The following is a 20,164-nucleotide window of genomic DNA, read 5'->3' as shown; positions in this document are numbered from 1 at the left end:
TTTTGTCCCTCCTCTGGACTAGCTCCAACGGGACCATGTCCTTCCTGTGTTGGGACCCAGAGCTGGATGCAGTACTCCAGGTGTGGTCTCATCAGACCAGAGAGGTGAAATCACCTCCTTCAACATTCACTCCTTTGGATGTGTCATTGCTGGCTCATGTCCAGCCTCTCATCTAGCAGCACCTGCAAGCCCTTCCCGGCAGAGCTGCTCTCCATCCCTTCATCCCCCAGGCTGTGAGATCAGCTGGGCTGGGACTGTGTCACAGCCCTTGGACAGAGCTGCTGGGCAGGATGAGCTCCCTCCCAAAGAACATAGATCCCACTCCCCACAAAATTCCACCCTGGCCATGAGGTCACAGCAGGCTCTGGGGTCACAGCAGGCTGAGGTCACAGCAGGCTCTGAGGTCGCAGAGGTGCCAGAGCCCCGTGGTTGCACAGCACCACAGGCACCGAGCAGTCAGGCCTTGAGCACAACTGCTGCGGCAGCAGCGGCGGCGGCGGCAGTGGTGCTGACATTGGGACAGCGGTGTCAGGACAGCGGGGGCAGCAAGAGCTGCGGGACTGGCACAGGGCAAGGCACCATGGCCCTTGCTCTGCGCCTCTTCCTCCTGCTCCTCCTGGCACTGGCCCTGCCTGCCAGGGCTGCCCAGGCAGCTCCGTGGAGAGCACAGGGAGCAGGTGAGCTGGGGGCCTGGCTCCCCTTTCCTGGGACAGCGCTTCCTTCTCCCCAAGAAGCTTTGGGGATGGTTTTCCTCTGTGGGAGGGAGAGAGCCCACACGGGCCCTGGGCTGTTCTGGTTTCCCCTCCAGGGATGTTGAACAGGGCATGGAAAGAGTGTGGAAAGTGACCAGAGTTACCATAGAGCCCCCCAGGCCCCTCTGCAGCTCTGGCCATGGCCATTCACATCTGGTTCCCCCAGCCTCACTCTATGCATACACTTGAAGTGCAACTGTTTTGCTCTAAGGTCTTCCAAAAGCCAAGAGCCAAGACACAGGCTTGTGTGACCAGAAGACCAGAAATCTCTGGAGGCAGCCAAACATCTGGACCAGATGCTAAGTGATCTGGAGAGACACCGTGGTGGCTGCATTTTCCTTCCTTGCACTGCCCAGTTCCCTAAGGCAGAAGGGGATCCCAGCACACCATGGAAATGGTTCTCATCTGTGCTCCCTTCTAGGTGAGGTTCCTGGGAAGGCTTCTCAAGGAAGTTGGGTGGAAGATGATTTGGAACTCTTGGGAGCTTCTGCAGGTAAGTTCTTAACTTCCCCTCACAGCACAATCATTGACAACCTGGCAGGAACCAGGTGACAGAAGCTTGTGTGGCTGTTGAGTTACAGGTGTGTCTGCACGGAGCACTTTGGCAGCTCCAGGGCCTGATGCTGTGTCCAAATCCAATTCCCATAGCAGGAGTGAGTAGTGTGTACCTGCTGACCCCACAAGCTGAGCACTGCTTTTGTGGAATCCATCCACATGAAGTTGAATTACTTTGCTCTAAGATCCACCAACATGCAAGGCCCAAGAAACCGGAAACAAGAAATCCCTGGAGGTAGCCAAACTGCTGGACCAGATGCTGAGTGATCTGCAGAGACGCCGTGGTGGGTGCATTTCCCTCAGCCTTCTCCTGACACTCAGCAGCCGGGGGCTTTCTCTGCACATCTGGACACGCCGTGCCCGGCACAGCAGGAAGGGATCCATGGCAGCCTCGCTGTCCCACTGCTGCTGTCACAGCCTGCAGGGCTGTTTCCCAGCCTGGCCTGGCTGCAGCTTCTCCCCAGCCTCTGCAGGAAGGCCTTTGGCATCATCTGACAGGGAGCCCAAAGTGTACCACAGGCCATGCACACCCTGAGATCCCTGAAATTTCCTGGCCTCAGGCTAGATCAGGAGGGGTGGCTGTTTGGAGGAGGGAGGGCCCAGTGGCAACCCCAAGAGCCTGGGCCTTTTCCTGATCCTTATCCATGTCTTTGAGAAATATTACTTACTGAAGATGCCCCCTCCCCAATGGGGAACGGTTCCATCTGATCCAGCTGCGCCTCTTCCCTTCTCCAGAGGTGGACCAAAAGGCCTTGGTGAAGGCAGCGCTTCCTGGAGGAAGCAATGGCTCCGTGCCACCCCCTGGTACACAAAGGGAGGAGATGCCAGTGTCAGGAAAATTAATCCACAAACACCAGAGGTTTATGTCCAAAAAGGAGACAGAGGAGTCCTTTTTGCTTTATTCGAATAAAGGGAGAGGCCATGGGACATTCCCCTGCGATCTCTCAAATTTTTGGAGGACGCAGCCTCCTTTTTATCCTATTTTCCCGGCCGCATTTCCCTCTTTCTTTCCCCATTGGCTGAGGTACTTGAGAGGCACAGACTTCCCGGAACGCCTGATACCTGAAACTCCCCTCTAATGTATAACCCTCCCTTTTAATTTTTAATTCTTATAGAATTCATAGTTTCCCCCCCGTTGCTTCTTTCATCTTTCGATATCCAATTTCATTTATCAGCAGCCCTACAGTTTGTTTGTAAAGGCAAATATCTTTTTCCATTCATCAATCAGTGGAATGCATCCCATTGTTTCTTTTATCTCTCAGTGCTAGCCTTATCTACAAGCAGATCCACAACTCATTTGTAAAGACAAATTCAACATTCCTCTGAGTTGTGAATATTCAACCTCTTTCAAAACTGATGCTTCAGCTGTCATCACAATTCCTGCAATATAAGCTGAATCTGTAACCAAATTAAAGGGATCAGAAAAATTTTTAAAAGCGCTGACAACAGCAGCTAGTTCAACAATTTGGGGAGACCCCTCAACTGTGGGCACATCTGATTTCCGAGCACCAGGTGAGGGATTTCTTCCATACCACCACTGATTTATGAGAGCGACCATAACCATCTCTAAATACTGTTAAAAGCTTTAAGTGGGACTTCACTTCTCTTTGGTTTTTCTATCAATTGGAATAAAGGGGTTAAAAGCTTATGTTTTAGTGGGTGTATTGAAATTTGCCCGCTGAATTCAGCAAAGGCCATCTGAATAGCCTCAGATTCCTGAAATATCCAATCCAAATAAAAGGTGGTAATAGGCATGTAAATAGTGGAAAAATCCACTCCTGCCAGGGAAGTTAGTCTCTGTGGGCTTTAACAATCAGCTGTGCCATCATTCCATGTTGGGTACTGATGGCTTTGGTTGCTTGGTGTGGCAAAAAAATCCATTCAATGATAAACAAAGGCTCTTGTTCATCTGAGTCCCATTGAAGTATCAAAGCATGAGGCAGTTTAGCTGTGCCAGAATTATGAAAAGAAGTGCACAGAGTGCACCTTGCCGTTTTGCTAAGCTCTGCCCTGCAGGGCTTGATGAGTTTGTGGATTGAGTCTTCTAGGTGATAAAAGGTCTGAGTCTCCTTTTAGCAGTTCAAACAAAGGACTCAGCTCTGCATTTGTGTAAGAGCCAGAAATGAGGGATGTGGGGCTCCAGGTGGCTCTTTCAAATGCTGTTTATTGTATCCAGATGATGCAGCAATTCACGGGTCATGGAGCCTTTTCAGCCACAGCTGTAGGTTCCTCTGAAGCATCTCTAGTTCTGGTTACAGTGCATTCTATACCTTTCATTACAGAGCATCTCAATACATGACACCCAATCGATACCTTTACTGTTACCTATAGCCTGTCCTTACTACTGACATAACCATATTCATGTTACTATTGTCCAATCACAAAAGGTTACTATGTTACAGTTTAAGCTAGAAGTTCTTTTTCAGTTTTCTTGCAGTGGAAAATTCTGAGATATTTTCTCTACTTGAAACATTGGCTTTCTTGTTTGTCTGTGAAAATCTTTTTGCTTGGTAAAAACTTTTTTCCAAAATCTTTTGTTTGAGGTGGTTTATCCTTTGCTCTAAATCATAAAAGCCCCTTCCAACTCACTTGCTCTTTGCCTTCTAGTTACCCAGTCAGACTGGTTCAGCAATTCTTCCCTTCTACATCAAAATTTGCTATGATTTGTATTCCTACTTCAGATTCTACATTCAAAGACCTTTCTGTTATACATACATAACTGTGAGACCTTCCTGTCAAATCCTTATCCTTTCCAACGCCTGTCGCTTCTCACAAGTCAACTATTACATTTTTTAAAGATTTCATAAACCTTTAAAATGTTAAAAGTGAGCGTCGTTTCTCACACCCTGCACTGCCGGGGTAGGAGGTGCAGCTGGAAGGAGAGAGGAGTGGGGGAAAGCTGGTTTGAAGGGTCTTCATTTACTTCTCATTATCCTGCTCTGAGTTTTTGGAATTTTCTTCCAAAAATCTCTCCCGTCCACTCATCCACAGGGGTTTGGGGCAGTTTTCCCTTTTGGGGGGAAATCAAAGCCATGCACAGACGGTCCTAATTAGGGGTAGCGGTAGTGAGGCTCCAGGGCTTCCCGCTGAGCCGGAGCCAGCGAACACGCAGGGCTGGGAAAGGCGTGCCGGGAGCTGCCGAGAACTTTGTTTGTGTTTCCAGGCCAATGGCGGCTCGGGCCCGGGCCCGTTCCAGGGCTGTTCCTCATCTCTGCCTTTGCCCTCCCACAGCCCGGGGGGCCCTGAGAGCGCGGGACGAGGCTGGGCCGTGTGCAGAGCCCGGCCCTCGCTGCCATTGGCTGATTGTGCCAATGTCACTCCTGGTTGTCGCGTGCTGATTGGGCAGAGCAGCAAAGGCGCCATTGTGGCAGCGTCAGTGCGGGCCCGGCAGCGGCGGCAGCGGCCGGAGCCCGGGGAGGCGGCGGCGGAGCTCGGAGGCGGCCCCAGCGCAGGTGGGAGCCGCGCTGGGTTGTGCGGGGGCTCGGGGCTCGCTGCGGGCCTCGGGGGCGGCAGGGGGCTCTGGCGGGTTGGTTGTGCCGGTGCCGGCCCGTGTTGGCGCTGGGCTGAGGGCGCTGCGGGAGCGGCTGCCCGCGGTCTCCTTCCCGCTGGGGCCTCGGCAGGAGCCGGTGCCGGAGCAGCGCTGGCTCGTCCCGGTTGCTGTGGGTGGCACAGAGGTGTCTGCCCTGTGCCGGGGGCTGTGCGGGAAAATTCCCGTGGCCAGAGGTTTGTGTGCCCAAAGGAGACAGAGGAGTCCTGTAAAAGTGACTTTATTCCTGAACAAAGAGAGAGGCCATGCGGCATTTGCCATGCGGTCTCTGAAACGCCGCCTCCTTTTTATCCTCATTTTCCCGTCTGCATCTCCCTCTCCCATTCCCCTCTTGCTTGCGTTTTTGGAAGGTTCAGACTTCCCGATCCGCCTACTGCATGTCCTCGTTAATATGCACTCCTACTACGATATTAATCTTGCTGCTTTCAATTTCTCATTTTCTCAAGAATACCGCTTACAAGCTTTTAATTTCCATTGACTCAATCTCTTTTCCTGCATTCTCTTTGGTGCAAGGTGTCGTGCATGGTAAAAAGATGAGAGTTGCTGCAGCACGTCAGAGGAGGAGCAGCATTCGTTTAAGCCATGGTCTGCCAGGGAACCACGAAAACGTGTCCCATTCCCATCCTTTCCCTGTTTGGACTGGTACATGAGCTACTTTCATATTTCCTTTGTTATCTGTTTCACCACTTTTCGGTTGTCATCTATTTGCAAACAGCAGTTTGAGTAATTTAATTTTCCACAAAGTCCGGCTCCTTCTTTTAATAGATAATCTGATCCCATCCCGTGGTGAAATGTCTCGTTCCTAATGTCAGTGGATTGGTCGTCAGGAAGTTCAGGAGCTGGAGTTGTGTGGTTGGTTATTATTTCAAGGACAGTTTTTAAGCTAATTATGGCACTCAAATTATGGATGGATTCTCTATATCTTGATATGAATTCGTTAGGGTTTCCAAGGGCTACTCTATGATGTTGTAGGATTTGTTGTGGTGTCTCTTCATCTCTTTCCTATTTTTTGGTTGCTCCCTCCAGCCGGGGAACAATCCATTGACCACTTTTTTCTAATTAAATCATCAAATACTTGGATTCCAAACTGATTTCTCTGGGCAAGCAAACACAGTTCTGATGTACCCTATATAACCTAGACAGTGACAGCACATGTTGGAGTGAGGAGAGGGATGATTTCCCCCCCGCTTTTTTTCATGAAGTTTTCCCAACATTCTGCATTTGCTGTTTCCCTTTGCAGCTTAACCAATTTCTGTTGCAGTCAGATATCCTCACTATGGGCTCTGCCTTTAGTTGTGCAAATTCCATCTGTGCAAGCAGGCAGAGCTTGGGGTGAGGGGCAGAGGGAATCAGCCTAATTCCTCCCCCAGGCATGAAGATCATCCTGGTTCATTGTGCACACATTGCCCTAGCAGTGTTAATTTGCATTTCTAAAGCTCCTGTCCAGGCTCTGCCTGGAACCGATGCTTCTGTTACAGAGCAGCCCTTAGGTGATGCACAGGTGCACCCCCACAATCTGCTTTTTTTCTTTCTCTTTTTTTTTAACGATTTTGTATGAGCTGTTTATGCGTTAAAGCCTCACCATTAATACTCTTCTAGTTTTTCAAAATGCAACCTAAATGTGAGCATCGAAAAACCCATTCTGAAATTCTGCCATCATTAAGAGCCACCCAGAGATATGTACAAAATATTCCAATGCAATCAAGTTTTTTCTAGTTCTTCTCCTAAGAGTAAAAATTGATTGTCACAACTCTAGTCCAAACCTAACTGACAATATAAGAGAAGGATTGTTATGCATAATTTTTCTAATGGTGCAATCTTGTTACTGAAAATGCAGGGAAAATCAAAAACTCTCCAAAAATACCTTTAGTGTTAGAGAGTCAAGGCATTACTTGATTGTGGTCAGGATGTGCAGCAGAAATAATTTCATCCACACATAGCCCGAGTGTGCGGAGAAAATCATTGCATGAGATGTGAGTTTTACTAGATTTTTCCTTAACTTTTTACAGTCTGAGCCCATTGTAGTCCATTGGTTTAGTGTTTATTGCCTCCAGGTTGTGTAGTTCTTAGTATTTGGTTTCCTATTGCACTCAGATTTCTCCTCTTCTGATGTTAATTAGATCCACATTCCTGGATTTCCTTCTCAGTCTTTTCCAGACCAGGTGTCTCCGTCTCGGCCAGGGGCAGTGTCTGGGGTGGGTGTTCCTTGATGTTTGCTGATGTTTCCTTGATGTTTTGTTGAATGTCGTTCTCTTTGTGGGAATCTTTTGGGCTATTCCCAGTCTGTTGAGATGTTAAACTCATCTCTGTTGAGTGGTGCAACATCCCTTAAAAAAAAACCTTTTAAAATTTCTTTCCTGAGAGAAAGGCAAACCGAGCCTGACTAGTAAAATGAAATGTGAAAAAAATTTAAATTTGGTATACTTTCCAACAGTGGAATCGCAGGCAGCCCAGTGTGTGAGTGTAATTGAGAGGCAGAGTCCTGGGTGGATGCTGTGAACAGCAAAGTGCCAAGGCAGGCTCTGTGCCAGCCCAGCTTCCTGTGGCAGAGATTTCACAAGAGACAGGATTCTGGCCACAGACTGCTTGAAATATACATCCCTTATCTCCAGCCCGCACTAGGTGGAGAATTCCTAGGGTAAGGAATTGCAAAGATCAATTCAAAGGGACATAATTGAATATCTGCCCTGGCTCTGGCCAAAGGTTATAATGGCCGGATGCTTGGCCTTCAGCCAAGGGCACACACTGACTCAGAAAACACTTCCTAAATGCAGCAACATGTTGCATATTCATAGACCTTCATGCATTATTCAGAATCATTCCCCTCCAACCTGTAAATCATTATTTTTTCCTTTCCTGGGGTTTTGGTGTCCCATAATTCCAGGAATGTGAAGAATTTCCTGATTATCTTTATTGCCATTCTCCAAGTTTGTTAAATGAACATAAGATTATGACATTATACTGGAACAAAAATATATTTATCACACAACTAATTATAACTTTTGTTTATTTATGTATATTTATTTGTATTTATAAGTTTTGTTAATTGCAGAACTAAGAGAAACTATGTTCATACAACAGTATTTTCCAGCATATGGCATTCATTTTAATATTTGCAAAAACTCAATAATATAATGTACACTTATAACACACATAGAATTCAAATTTCTTTTTCTCAGTCTGGAGGAGACATAGCTGGTGGTCCAATCATTTTGTTATTTTTCATTTTCTCAGGTTTTTTTCCTTTTCTCCTGTCCATACCACAACACTGAGGATATTTGAGTTTAAAAAGTCATACAATGTTGTGGCTAGAGCAGAGAATCTTCAATCCAGGTCCTGCAATTTCCTATTAATCCTCAGAATTCTTACAGCTCCTTTTTAGTCCTGGATTACTTCTGAGATTCCCTGGTCCCTCTCTGGGCCAATACACCACAAACACTCAGTCAAAATATGTCCCAAATATTTAACCCTTTTCTCCATCATTTCCTCTTTTATTTCAAATAGACAAAAATGCTTTTTAGCCTGAACATTCAGCCATTTCACAGAGGCTTCTTCTGCCACTTCTTGTCCTCCTGATTGCAGCAAGTCATCCACATCCTGCATTAACCCAATCCCTGGGGTGGGGTAAATTCTTGTGATATTTTCTGCAAGGCTTGCCCCAATAAGGCTGGTGCTTCCGTGCATCCCTGCAGAAGGACCGTCCATGTCTTTCCCATTTTCCCTTCTACCTCTTCTTCCCACTCAAAGTCAAAATTCAGTTTACCATCCTGTGTGAGTGGGCATCCCCAGAAAGCATCTTTGCCATCAAGGACTGAATGGTGTCAGTGTGAGGAGGGCACCTGGTTGAAGATGGTGTAAGGATGTGAGAGCCCCTGGGTGCTGGGGCCCCCTTGGGCCCTGGGGTTCATCCCTCAGGGGCTGTAGAAACTCTGCCATGGCCTTTGCCTTCCCCTTGGCCTTTTCCTCCTCCCTTCTTGCATTCCCCTGCTGTGCCTTTGTGACCAAGTGCTCCAGGGGCTTCTTCTGCCCCTCCTGCAGCCCCCTCAGTGCCTGGGGGTGCTCATCCTCTGACAGCTGCTGAGCTTTCTGCTAAATCATTCCTTTCTGCAGTGACCCAAGGAAAATGCTTAAAAGCTGATTTCGATGCTTGCCCGTCCAATGCCCATTTCCCAGCTGTTCCTTTGTGCTGCTGCTCCTTGTGCTGTGGCTGCCGTGGCCAGCCCGTATCCCAGAGCCGGTGCCTGTCCTGTCGCAGTGTCCAAACGCGGCCCCCCCGGCGGGCAGGGCCGGCAGCTCCACGGGGCCGGGCAGCGGCCGGGGCGTCCCGCAGCCTCCTGGGGGCCGGGGGCCACTGCCGGGCCTGCAATTGCCGGGGGGTGCTGGGCTCAGGCAGCGCCCGGCGCTGAGCCCCGGCTGCCCCACAGCCCCGGCCCGGCCCCGCAGCTCCCCACAGGCCCCCAGCCCGTGCTCCCGGTGCCGCCCCTCTGCGCCCGCTCCTGCCGCTGCCCAGCACAGAGAAACCCCCTGCAATCCTGACCTCCTTGTGTGCCTGTCCTGGCAACCGGGGATACAAAGGATCTGCAGCAGCTGGCAACTCTTAAGGCTAAGAGCCTGCTGGAAAACATCCCCATCCTTAGTATTTTTTTCTTCCTCCTCTTTCCCTTCATCCTTTTTCTTCCCCACATAGATTTTTCCTGCTGCCTCTTTCCTGAACCATATTCCTGCACACTCCCCTTCACCCAATCCCTTCCCAGCACACGGAGACCTTCCATCCCTTCTCGACTTTCCTTAATGCCTCCCTGGGTGTCCATGTCCTTGATTACCTCTGGGAGAATGTGCAAACTCCCTCAAAGTGTTCCGAAGGGACCCTTCAGAGATATTTTGGGATCATCATCCCTTTGGCCAGGAGCCCTTCCTGGTTTTCCCTTTCTACCCTCCATGGGTGCCCTGCCATGTTTAGTCCCCGAAGATGCCACTGCAGTCACTGCTGAGATTTTCAGTGCTCTCTGGCTGCCGACTCTTCCCAGCCCCCCTGATCTGTCACTCGTCTGTCTCCTGGCCCCAGCGCCCCCCGGCAGGGGAATTTGGGGAGGTGGGAGGGGGGGAGCGCCAAGGCCGGGCCCCCCCGCGCTGTGGTGGCGGCAGCGGCTGCAGTGGGGAGCGAGTGTGGGCGGGAGCGGCCGAGAGCCCAGCGCTGCCCCAGCCCGAGCTGCCCCAGCTCCATCGCTGCCCCTGCGCTGGGATGCTGTGGGTTTGGGGGGAAGAGGGAGCCGGCAGTGGGTGCTGGGCCTGGGGGCAGCAAAAGAAGGGAAGGAAAAGCAGGGTTGAAGCACAAAATGGTCAAATACTGCACGTGGGAAAAGAAGGTGGGATTGTGCAGGAGGAGCAGGAATAGTAGGAGGAAGACGAGTGTGAGGACATTTGGCGAAAACAGAGGAGGAGGATGAGCAGAAACGGGAAACAGCACAAGGTTCCACCCTTCCCTGTATGTGCAGCCTCCCCTCCAGCCCTAGGAGTGTTGTTCCTCCCACCTGCAGCGGGTGACAAGGGAGAGGGTTCCACGATTTTCACAGGGATGAATCTTAGTGTTTCTGAGCTTTATTGGGCTGTTGGTGCTTTAGTTTATTTGCAGGGCCTTAATCTTTCTATTTTGGAGAGGATTTTGGCCCAGTCTTGTTGTTTGGGGGGGTGGGATTTGAGGTGTATCTTGATCTTTGGAGGATTTTTGGGCTGAATCTTGGTGTTTTGAAGGTTCTTACACACAGACACAAGATGCTCAGTGACTTCCTGAGATGATCTTGGGAAAGGAGAAGCCCCCAGCCCAAGTACCTCTTATCTTGTTCTTTTCCTCAAACTAGGACTTGTCATTCCGAAGGTGTGGGCAGATGGAGGAGGAGGAAAAGCCCCATAGATCCCTCAGGAGGAGGAGCTGCAAACCCAGCCCAGGGAGCTGCGGGAAGGAAGGACCCTCCCTGAGCCGGGAAGGCGGCCGGAGATCCAGGCAGAGCTCAGAGCTGGTGGAGAAGCCTCCTGGAGGGGAGAAGCCCCACAAGTGCTTGGAATGTGGGAAGGGTTTCAGCTGCAGCTCCCACCTGATCCAGCACCAGATGATCCACAATGGGGAACAGCCCTACGAGTGTGGGAAATGTGGGAAAAGCTTCAGGACGATTTCTGATCTGATGAAGCACCAGGTGATCCACACAGGGGAACGGCCCTACACCTGCTTGAAATGTGGGAAGAGCTTTGGGTGGATGTCCTACCTGAAGAAACACCGACGCATCCACACTGGGGAGAGGCCCTACGAGTGTCCCCAGTGTGGGAAGAGGTTTCACACCAGCTCCCATGTCCTACGACATGAGCGGATTCACACAGAGGAGAGGCCCTTCCGCTGCCCCGACTGCAGGAAGGGATTCAACCGCAACTCCACCCTCATCAGGCACCGGCGCATCCACACTGGGGAGAGGCCCTACGAGTGTCCTGAGTGTGGGAAGAGCTTCTCACAGAGCTCTCACTTGACCGAACACCAACGGAGGCTCCACTAAGGGAAGCCCTGTGAGTGCCCCAAGTGTGGGAAGAGCTTCGTGCTCTGCTCCAGCTCCATCCACCATGGGAGTATCGGTGTTGGATGGTCCCCAGTGACCCCCATTGGGCAGAGCCCTGGTGATCCGTGTTGGGTGGGGGGAAGGAGTTGGAGAGAACTTTTCACTCTCCTTGTCTTTGAGCTATTTGGTTGGTAATAAATTTCCTCTCTGTGCCCAGGCTGGGTCTGTGATGCCTGTTCTGCTGTTTTTGGACGATCTCTCCCTGTCTTAATCTGACCCAGAAATTCTCTATTAAATTTTCTGTCCCCTGTGCAGCTGGAGGGGCAGGGTCATATTGGCTTTGATGGGTGCCTGGCATTGGGCCAGCGTCATCCAGGCCATGGGCACCCCTGAGATCCCAGTGTGGTGATGCATTCCCCCACTCCTAGAGAAAGTGCCAACCCAAACTGAGGCCAGGATGAAACATGGTTATGACTGGAGCCCACTCTCTTGTGACCCTCTCAACAGAAATCCAAAAGGAGACCTTTGAGCTCTCCTGGGCCACCGTGGGCTGTGACCAGCAGTCTCCCTCTGAGGGGCCTCTCAGAGCCAGCAAACCCTCGGCTTTGCTGTGCCTGGAGGATCGCTGAAACACGACGTGTCCTGGGCCCATACCCTCACTGCTCAAGGCCCCATCCTTCGGCCAGTGGGAGATGCAAAAACATCTGAAGGGAGGATTTCACTGAGCTCTGAGGGGAATTTTTCCCAGGTACCTTGCTTGCACTGAGTGTACTGTCTGTGTGTGTGCCCCTGCACATATGCTATAGCAAATCTGGGAGAAATCTTACTTTCCTAGATGTGAAAGTACCTTGGATACCTAAGGTCTGTATGCAAGGTTTAGTTATAGTTATGAACTTTCTTAAATACTTCTATTATTCTATTGCTAGATTGTTAAATGTAAGTCATAAGCTAAGTGGTGTTTTTCTATTAAGTTGCTAAGTACAACTTGCAAGTTATAGCTATAAGTTAGGTTAAATGCTGTTAAGTGTTATTCCTCCGTGGAATTCTTAACGTTAAGTTGTAAGTTAAGTTAGGTATTAGTTCAGTGTTGTACCTCTGTTGCATTGCAGGGACTAAGGTATAAGTTAAGTGACAAATTAAGGGAGAAGTTAAAGTGTTCTTTAGAGTTGTAAAATTTTTAGGCCATGCTCCTTTTAATCCTTCCCTGCACTGTCTTTTGTCCCATGCGCATAAACACAGCACACACCCACCCACACTCCCCTAGGGAGTTCTCAGTTCATTTCTGTTTTGGTTGCCTGGTTTTTGTTTGGTTTTGTTGTTGCTTGTTTTCCCTTGTTGTGCCTTAGCTGTTCTGTAGGCAGTAGAGTCAATCTTGCCATCAAACTTGTTGTATTTTGTCGCTCAATATTAAATCTGACTTTTGTTCATGCCCTTGTCACCAATTTTTAAGCGATCTTAAATACTCTCATTAATGATGAATGGATAAATGGATTTCAATGGATTTCAATCTCATTCAGGACAGCACCACAATGTCCCGCATCACCGAGGGCCCTGACACACGCCCGTGTCACAAAGGGCCACCCCCGGCACCCAAGAGCAGAGGGACAGCCTGGAAGCGGCCCGGAGCAGCCCCGGCCTCGTGGCCTTGTAGCCCCTGGCGTGGCCAGAGCCCTGGGAGGCTTTGGCCACGGTGGGAGCCGGCAGCCCCAGCCCCGGCCTGCAGAGCCCTGGGGCTGCAGCCCGGGCTGGCCGGGGCAGGAGGAATTGGCCGGGCCGGACGTGCCAGGGCCTTGTGGGCAGTGGCTCCGTGTCCCGCGGGAGGCCGGGGACGAGGGGTGTCCCTCAGGGCTGTGCCCGGGCACCGGGGCTCGTCAGTGCCTCGCTCAGTGACACCCAGGGGCACCGAGCGCAGCCTCGGCGCCTTTGCAGGGCACGGGGAGCTGAGCGGGGCAGGGGCACCACGGAAACACCGAGTGCCTGCCCGGGGCAGAGCCGGGGCAAAGCCGGGCTGGAGAGCCGGGAGAGGCTGCTCAGAGCTGGCCCGGGCACTTGGGCACCTGGGAGACAGAGCCCGGCTCGGAGCTGACACTGAGCCAAATACCTGAGAAATCACAGCCGGCTTTTCTAGACACTCTTCATTATTCTGTATTTTCTCAACGTTACTTTTCATCAGGGAACATTTCAATGTATATTTTACTTTATTTTTTACCCTATAGAAATGATTCCGTGTATTTTGTAATGTGCGAGGAGGGATGTGCTGGGAAATGTTGTGGTTAAGGGAGTTTTTTCTTCAATATATTTTCAAATCTGAGATGTGACAAGTCCAGGCTTTGACTCCAGCAGCAGTGTCTGGTTCCAGACTGCTCTGCTTTTCACGGTGACATCTCAGTTCATTCAATTCCAGCAGTCAAAGCCCTTGAAACACGGAAAAGCTGGGAATGAGGTTGAAGCCCTTGGAGGCTTTGCTGTGTCCGTACATTCCCCATCTCCCCTGGTGTCCGTTCAGCCTCTCTGCTCCTGTCCTAGAGCACATTGCTGTATCCAGAGTGCAGTACGTGCTTTTACAGATAGATATTTACATGTGATTATTTTATACACGATTCTCTTGGAGTGAGTTACTGTGATGGTAATTCCATGATCCTCTGCTTTGTGCCCAAAGAATGGTTATTGTATCTAAACCCCGGCAGCCGGGAGGGGATGTGTGCGGGGCCGGGGCGGGGAGAGGCTCCTTGTTCATTCCGCGGGCGTTTTGAAGCCTCGCTGCTCGGGTTTTCCGCGGCTCTCTCTGTGCACCGTGGGTTTCTGTTTGGCTGAAAAGCGTTTTTGGCACAGACAAACAATGGAATTTTTGGTTTTTCTTGGCTCGGAGAGGCTGCAGGGGCAGCCTTGCCGTGCCTGGAGGCGAACTGAGCAGCTGCTGTGTCGCAGCCCGGGGGCTCCGCGCCGGCAGGAGCGGAGCGGCGCCGCTGCAGCCCAAAGCCGCTGCGAGCCGGGCCGAGCCGGGAGAGAAAACAGCCCGAGGCTTCAGCCCCGCTGCTTCGCCTGCCGGGACCGTGCCCGCGGAGCCCGGCTGGGGAGGAGTTCAAGGGCAGGCGAGCCCCGGGCTTTCATCTCCTTCGGGACAGCCCCTGGTTGGTTTTTCCCCTGGGGAAGAAGTCGGCGCCACCTGTACCGAGTGTGGTGAGCGGGGAATTTTGGGTCTTTTGTCCCAGGTATGTGCGTGGAGTAAGGTCTGACAATTTAATATTTAGAAATCATCTACTTTTTTTCCCCCTTTGCCTTGTGGACTTACTGTTTGTTAATAACTGTTGGAGTTTTTTTTTCACTTTCATCTACTAATTATTACCTATTGGTGGAAAGGTATTATTGGAACCCTATAGAGGAGACAAAACTACTGTCCTCTTTAAAACTGTCTCTGAAACTAAGATACCCATCCCTGTGGTCTCCTGCCCCCACACCCCAAGTGAATCTGATGGCTCTCCCGGTCCACCCCATCTCTTCCAGTGTCCTCACAGTCCCTCCCAATTCCTCTGAGTCCACAGCCATTGCATTCCCAGTCCACTCCCAGACCTCCACCCTCTCTCCCAGTGCATCCCAGTGCTCCCCCAAATCTCTCTGCTCTCTCCCAGTGCCCTCCCTGTCCTTTCCAAAAGCTTTTCAGTCAAATCCCAAACCTCCACTCTTTCTCCCATTGCCCAAATCCACTCCACTCTGTCCCAGTTTTCCTCCACTCTCTCCAATTTCATTCTCAATCCCTCTCAGTTCCACACCAGCCCTCTCCCATCTCTCCCAGGTCCCCCCAGCTGATCCCAGTGTGTCCCCACTCTCTCCCAGTGCCCATCTCACTCTTGCCCTTGAGCTCACAGCCCAGACCCAGCTGCCTGCTCTGCTTCCTGATGGATTTCTACCCTGCCGACATCCAGCTGAGCTGGTTCCAGGGCCACCAGGAGCTCTCGGGCCACGTGCTGGCCACCGACCTGGTCCCCAATAGGGACTGGATTTCTACCAGCTCCTGGTGCTGCTGGAAACCCCCCCGGCACGGGGTCAGCTCCAGCTCCAGGTGCAGCACGTCAGCCTGGAGCACCCCCTGAGCCGGCACTGGGGCACGTCCCGGACCCCAAAGTGCAGGGGTAGTAGGGGAGGCACTGGGGGAGATGGGAGGGGGATTGGGGTGTGCTGGGAGTAACTGGGAGGGAGTTTGGGGGTGCTGGGTGTAACTAGGAGGGATTTGAGTGAGTCTGGAGGGGTTGGAAAAAGATCAGGGATTGGAAAGCAGGGGTTGGAATGAGGTTGGTTGTGCTGGGAAGAGACTGGGACAGGTCTTTGTGAGTCCTGGTGGGACTGGGAAAGGGTCTGGGGGTCCGGGGGCAGTGGGGAGAAAGTGAGAGAGGGGTTATGGGATCCTGAGAGGGATAGGAGGGGCTTTGGTGAGTGCTGGGGAGGTTGGGAAGAGATGGGGAGGAGGTTTTAAGGGGTCCTGGGTGGGCTCGGGACAATTGACAGGGTGCTTGGAGGGGCTTGGGGTGTCTGTGAGAGGTTTTGTGAGATCCTAACCCTTGTGGACCCCCAGAGATGCTGCCAGACACTGCCCGCCGCAAAAAGCTGATGGGGATCAGGGGCTTCATGTTGGGCTTTGTCTTCCTGGCGCTGGGACTCGGCTTCTACCTGTGCAAGAAGGTGAGAGGGGGTCCCACGGGTCGTGTGCCCCCTCCCTTGGAGCGTGTGTGCTCCCCCTCGGGCCCCCAGTCAGGTGCTACGCCCTTTCCTCGGCCCACAGAGCTCCTGAACCAGCAGTGGCTGCAGCACCACCCCGTGGCCTCAGGCCCAGCCAGGACCCCCTGCTTCGTCCCCGTGCTGATTTTGGGGGAGATCCTGTGTCCTCACCAGCCCCGTTGTCACTCTGCCCACACGCGGCTGTTCCCGTTTATTGTGGGGCGGGACTGGGAAAGGATTTGGGGGGACCCCGCGGGGGGATCGTGATTGGGGGGAGGGTGGGGCCCAGGTGGGGAACACTGGGTGCTGCGGGTCTGCCCGGCAAGCGGTGAGTCATCACAGCTGCTCTCTCTGATTGGCTGAATCTTCTTCATCGCATTCTCTGATTGGCTGAGGAGAGGCCCGGGAGTTGAGAGAAGGAACAGGAGAGATCCCGCCCCGAGCACCGGCACGGGAACAACAGAGCCAGCCTGGGCACAGCGAGGGAATTTATTACCAACCAAATCACAGCGGGACAAGGAAAAGAGAGAGAAATCTCTCCAACCCCTTCCTTCCACCCAACAGGGATAACCAGGACCACGGATCACCAGGGCTCTGCCCAACGAGGGTCACTGAGGATCATCCAACACCGATCCTCCCATGGGAGATGGAGCAGGAGCAGAGCACGAAGCTCTTCCCACACTCGGGACACTCACAGGGCTTCCCTTAGTGGAGCCTCCGTTGGTGTTCGGTCATGGTTGAGCTGTGTGAGAAGCTCTTCCCACACTCAGGACACTCGTAGGGCCTCTCCCCAGTGTGGATGCGCCGGTGGCAGTGAGGGTGGAATTGTGCCTGAATCCCTTCCCGCAGTCGGGGCAGCGGAAGGGCCTCTCCTCGGTGTGAATCCGCTCATGTTCCAGGAGACTGGAGCTTCTCTGAAACGTCTTCCCACACTTGGGACACTCGTAGGGCCTCTCTCCAGTGTGGATGCGCTGGTGTTTTCTCAGGCCAGTGCTCCACCCAAAGCTCTTCCCACATTCCAAGCAGGTGTAGGGCCGTTCCCCTGTGTGGATCACTTGGTGCTGCATAAGGTAGTTGCTATCCCTGAAGCTTTTCCCACATTTCCCACACTCATAGGGCTTTTCCCCAGTGTGGATCATCTGGTGCAGGATCAGATGGGAGCTCCACCTGAAACCCTTCCGACATTCCAAGCACTTGTGGGGCTTCTCCCCTCCAGGAGGCTTCTCCACCAGCTCTGAGCTCTGCCTGGATCTCCGGCCGCCTTCCCGGCTCAGGGAGGGTCTTTCCTCCTCGCAGCTCCCTGGGCTGGGTGTGCAGCCCCTCCTCAAGAGGGATCTCTGGGGCTGTTCCTCCTCCATCTACCCACGCAATGGGAATGACAAATCCTAGTTTGAGGGGGAAAAAAAAAAGAGCACCTTGGGCTGGGGGTTCCTCCTTCCAAAGTTCATCTCAGGAAGTCATTTGGCATCTTGTGTCTATAAGAACCTCCAAAACACCACGATTCAGCCCCAAAATTATCCAAACATCAAGACATAGATCAAACACTCCCCAAAAAGTTAGTTTCAGCCCAAATCCCCTCCAAAATATAAAGATTGAGCCCCTGCAAAAAAACAAAGCACCAACATTTAGCCCTATAAAGCTCACAAACAGCAAGATTCACCCCTGTGAAAATCATGGATCATCCTCTTCGGTCACCTGCTGCATGCGGGGGGAGCAAGGCTCCTGGGGCTGGGGGAGAAGCTACAAATACAGGGAGGAGTGGAACATTGTCCTGCTTCTCATTTCTGACCCTCCTGCGGTGTACCTACTCTTCCTCACACTCCCGCCCATTATTCTTCTTTCTCCTGCACAATCCCACCTGCTCCTCCCATGTGCAGTATTTGACCATTTGGTTCTTCAACCCTGCTTCTCCTTTCCTTCTTCTGCTGCCCCCAGGCCCAGCACCCACTGCCGGCTCCCTCTTCCCCCCAAACCCACAGCATCCCAGCGCAGGGGCAGCGATGGAGCTGGGGCAGCTCGGGCTGGGGCAGCGCTGGGCTCTCGGCCGCTCCCGCCCGCACTCGCTCCCCACTGCAGCCGCTGCCGCCACCACAGCGCGGGGGGGCCCGGCCTTGGCGCTCCCCCCCTCCCACCTCCCCAAATTCCCCTGCCGGGGGGAGCTGGGGCCAGGAGACAGACGAGTGACAGATCAGGGGGGCTGGGAACAGTCGGCAGCCAGAGAGCACTGAAAATCTCAGCAGTGACTACAGTGGGATCTTCGGGGACTGAACATGGCAGGGCACCCGTGGAGGGTAGAAAGGGAAAGCCAGGAAGGGATCCCGGCAAAAGGGATGATGATCCCAAAATATCTCTGAAGGGTCCCTTGAGGGCATGTGGAGGGAGTTTGCACATTCTCCCAGAGGTAATCAAGGACATGGACACCCTGGGAGGCAATAAGGAAAGTCGAGAAGGGATGGAAGGTGTCGGTGTGCTGGGAAGGGATTGGGTGAAGGAGACCGTGCAGGAATATGGTTCAGGCAAGAAGCAGAAGGAGGAATATATGTGGGAAGAAAAAGGGTGATGGAAAAGAGGAGGAAGAGAAAAATACTGAGGATGGGGATGTTTTTCAGCAGGCTCTCATCCTCAGAAGTTGCCAGCTGATGCAAATCCTTTGTATCCCCGGTTGCCAGGACAGGCACACAAGGAGGTCAGGATTGCAAGGGGTTTCTCTGTGCTGGGCAGCGGCAGGAGCGGGCGCAGAGGGGCGGCACCGGGAGCACGGGCTGGGGGCCTGTGGGGAGCTGCGGGGCCGGGCCGGGGCTGTGGGGCAGCCGGGGCTCAGCGCCGGGCGCTGCCTGAGCCCAGCACCCCCCGGCAATTGCAGGCCCGGCAGTGGCCCCCGGCCCCCAGGAGGCTGCGGGACGCCCCGGCCGCTGCCCGGCCCCGTGGAGCTGCCGGCCCTGCCCGCCGGGGGGGCCGCGTTTGGACACTGCGGCAGGACAGGCACCGGCTCTGGGATACGGGCTGGCCACGGCAGCCACAGCACAAGGAGCAGCAGGACAAAGGAACAGCTGGGAAATGGGCATTGGACGGGCAAGGATCGAGATCAGCTTTTAAGCATTTTGTTTGGGTCACTGCAGAAAGGAATGATTGAGCAGAAAGCTCAGCAGCTGTCAGAGGATGAGCACCCCCAGGCACTGAGGGGGCTGCAGGAGGGGCAGAAGAAGCCCCTGGAGCACTTGGTCACAAAGACACAGCAGGGGAATGCAAGAAGAGATGAGGAAAAGGCCATGGGGAAGGCAAAGGCCATGGCAGAGTTTCTACAGCCCCTGAGGGATGAACCCCAGGGCCCAAGGGGGCCCCAGCACCCAGGGGCTCTCACATCCTTAGACCATCTTCAACCAGGTGCCCTCCTCACACTGACACCATTCAGTCCTTGATGGCAAAGATGCTTTCTGGGGATGCCCACTTACACAGGATGGTAAACTGGATTTTGCCTTTGAGGGGGAACAAGAGGTAGAAGGGAAAATGGGAAAGACATGGACGGTCCTTCTGCAGGGATGCACGGAAGCACCAGCCTTATTGGGGCAAGCCTTGCAGAAAATATCACAAGAATTTACCCCACCCTCAGGGAATTGGGTTAATGCAGGATGTGGATGACTTGTTCCAATCAGGAGGACAAGAAGTGGTAGAAGAAGCCTCTGTGAAATGGCTGAATGTTCAGGCTAAAAAATATTTTTGATTATTTGAAAAAACAGCGCAAATGGTGGAGAAAAAAGTAAAATATTTCGGACATATTTTGACTCAAGGTTTGTGGTGGATTAACCCAGAGAGGGACCAGGGAATCTCAGAAGCAATATTACCCAGCACTAAAAAGCAGCTGGGAAAATTCTGAGGATTAACAGGGATTTGCAGAAACTGCATTGAGGATTCTCTGTTCCAGCCCGAATATTGTACGACTTTTTAACCCCAGACAGCCCTAGTATTATGGTATGGACATAAGAAAAAGAACAAAACTTGAGAAAATGAAAAAACAAAGTGATTGATGCCACAGCCATGGCTCTACCAGAGTCAGA

The 20,164-nt window shown here is 52.5% G+C and overlaps 1 protein-coding gene across 1 annotated transcript in view; it reads left to right on the top strand.

The window, feature by feature from the left end:
* Positions 1-20,164, top strand: part of LOC148218027 (uncharacterized) — a 775,474-nt gene that overhangs the window by 191,245 nt on the left and 564,065 nt on the right. Inside the window, 1 exon segment of the mRNA XM_088158035.1 lies at positions 771-779. Coding sequence (XP_088014161.1) covers positions 771-779 — 9 coding nt within the window.

Source organism: Sturnus vulgaris, unplaced genomic scaffold (assembly GCF_052056855.1).
Source record: "Sturnus vulgaris isolate bStuVul1 unplaced genomic scaffold, bStuVul1.hap1 Scaffold_195, whole genome shotgun sequence".
Lineage (NCBI taxonomy): Eukaryota > Metazoa > Chordata > Aves > Passeriformes > Sturnidae > Sturnus > Sturnus vulgaris.
This window is presented reverse-complemented; position numbering and strand designations above follow the sequence as displayed.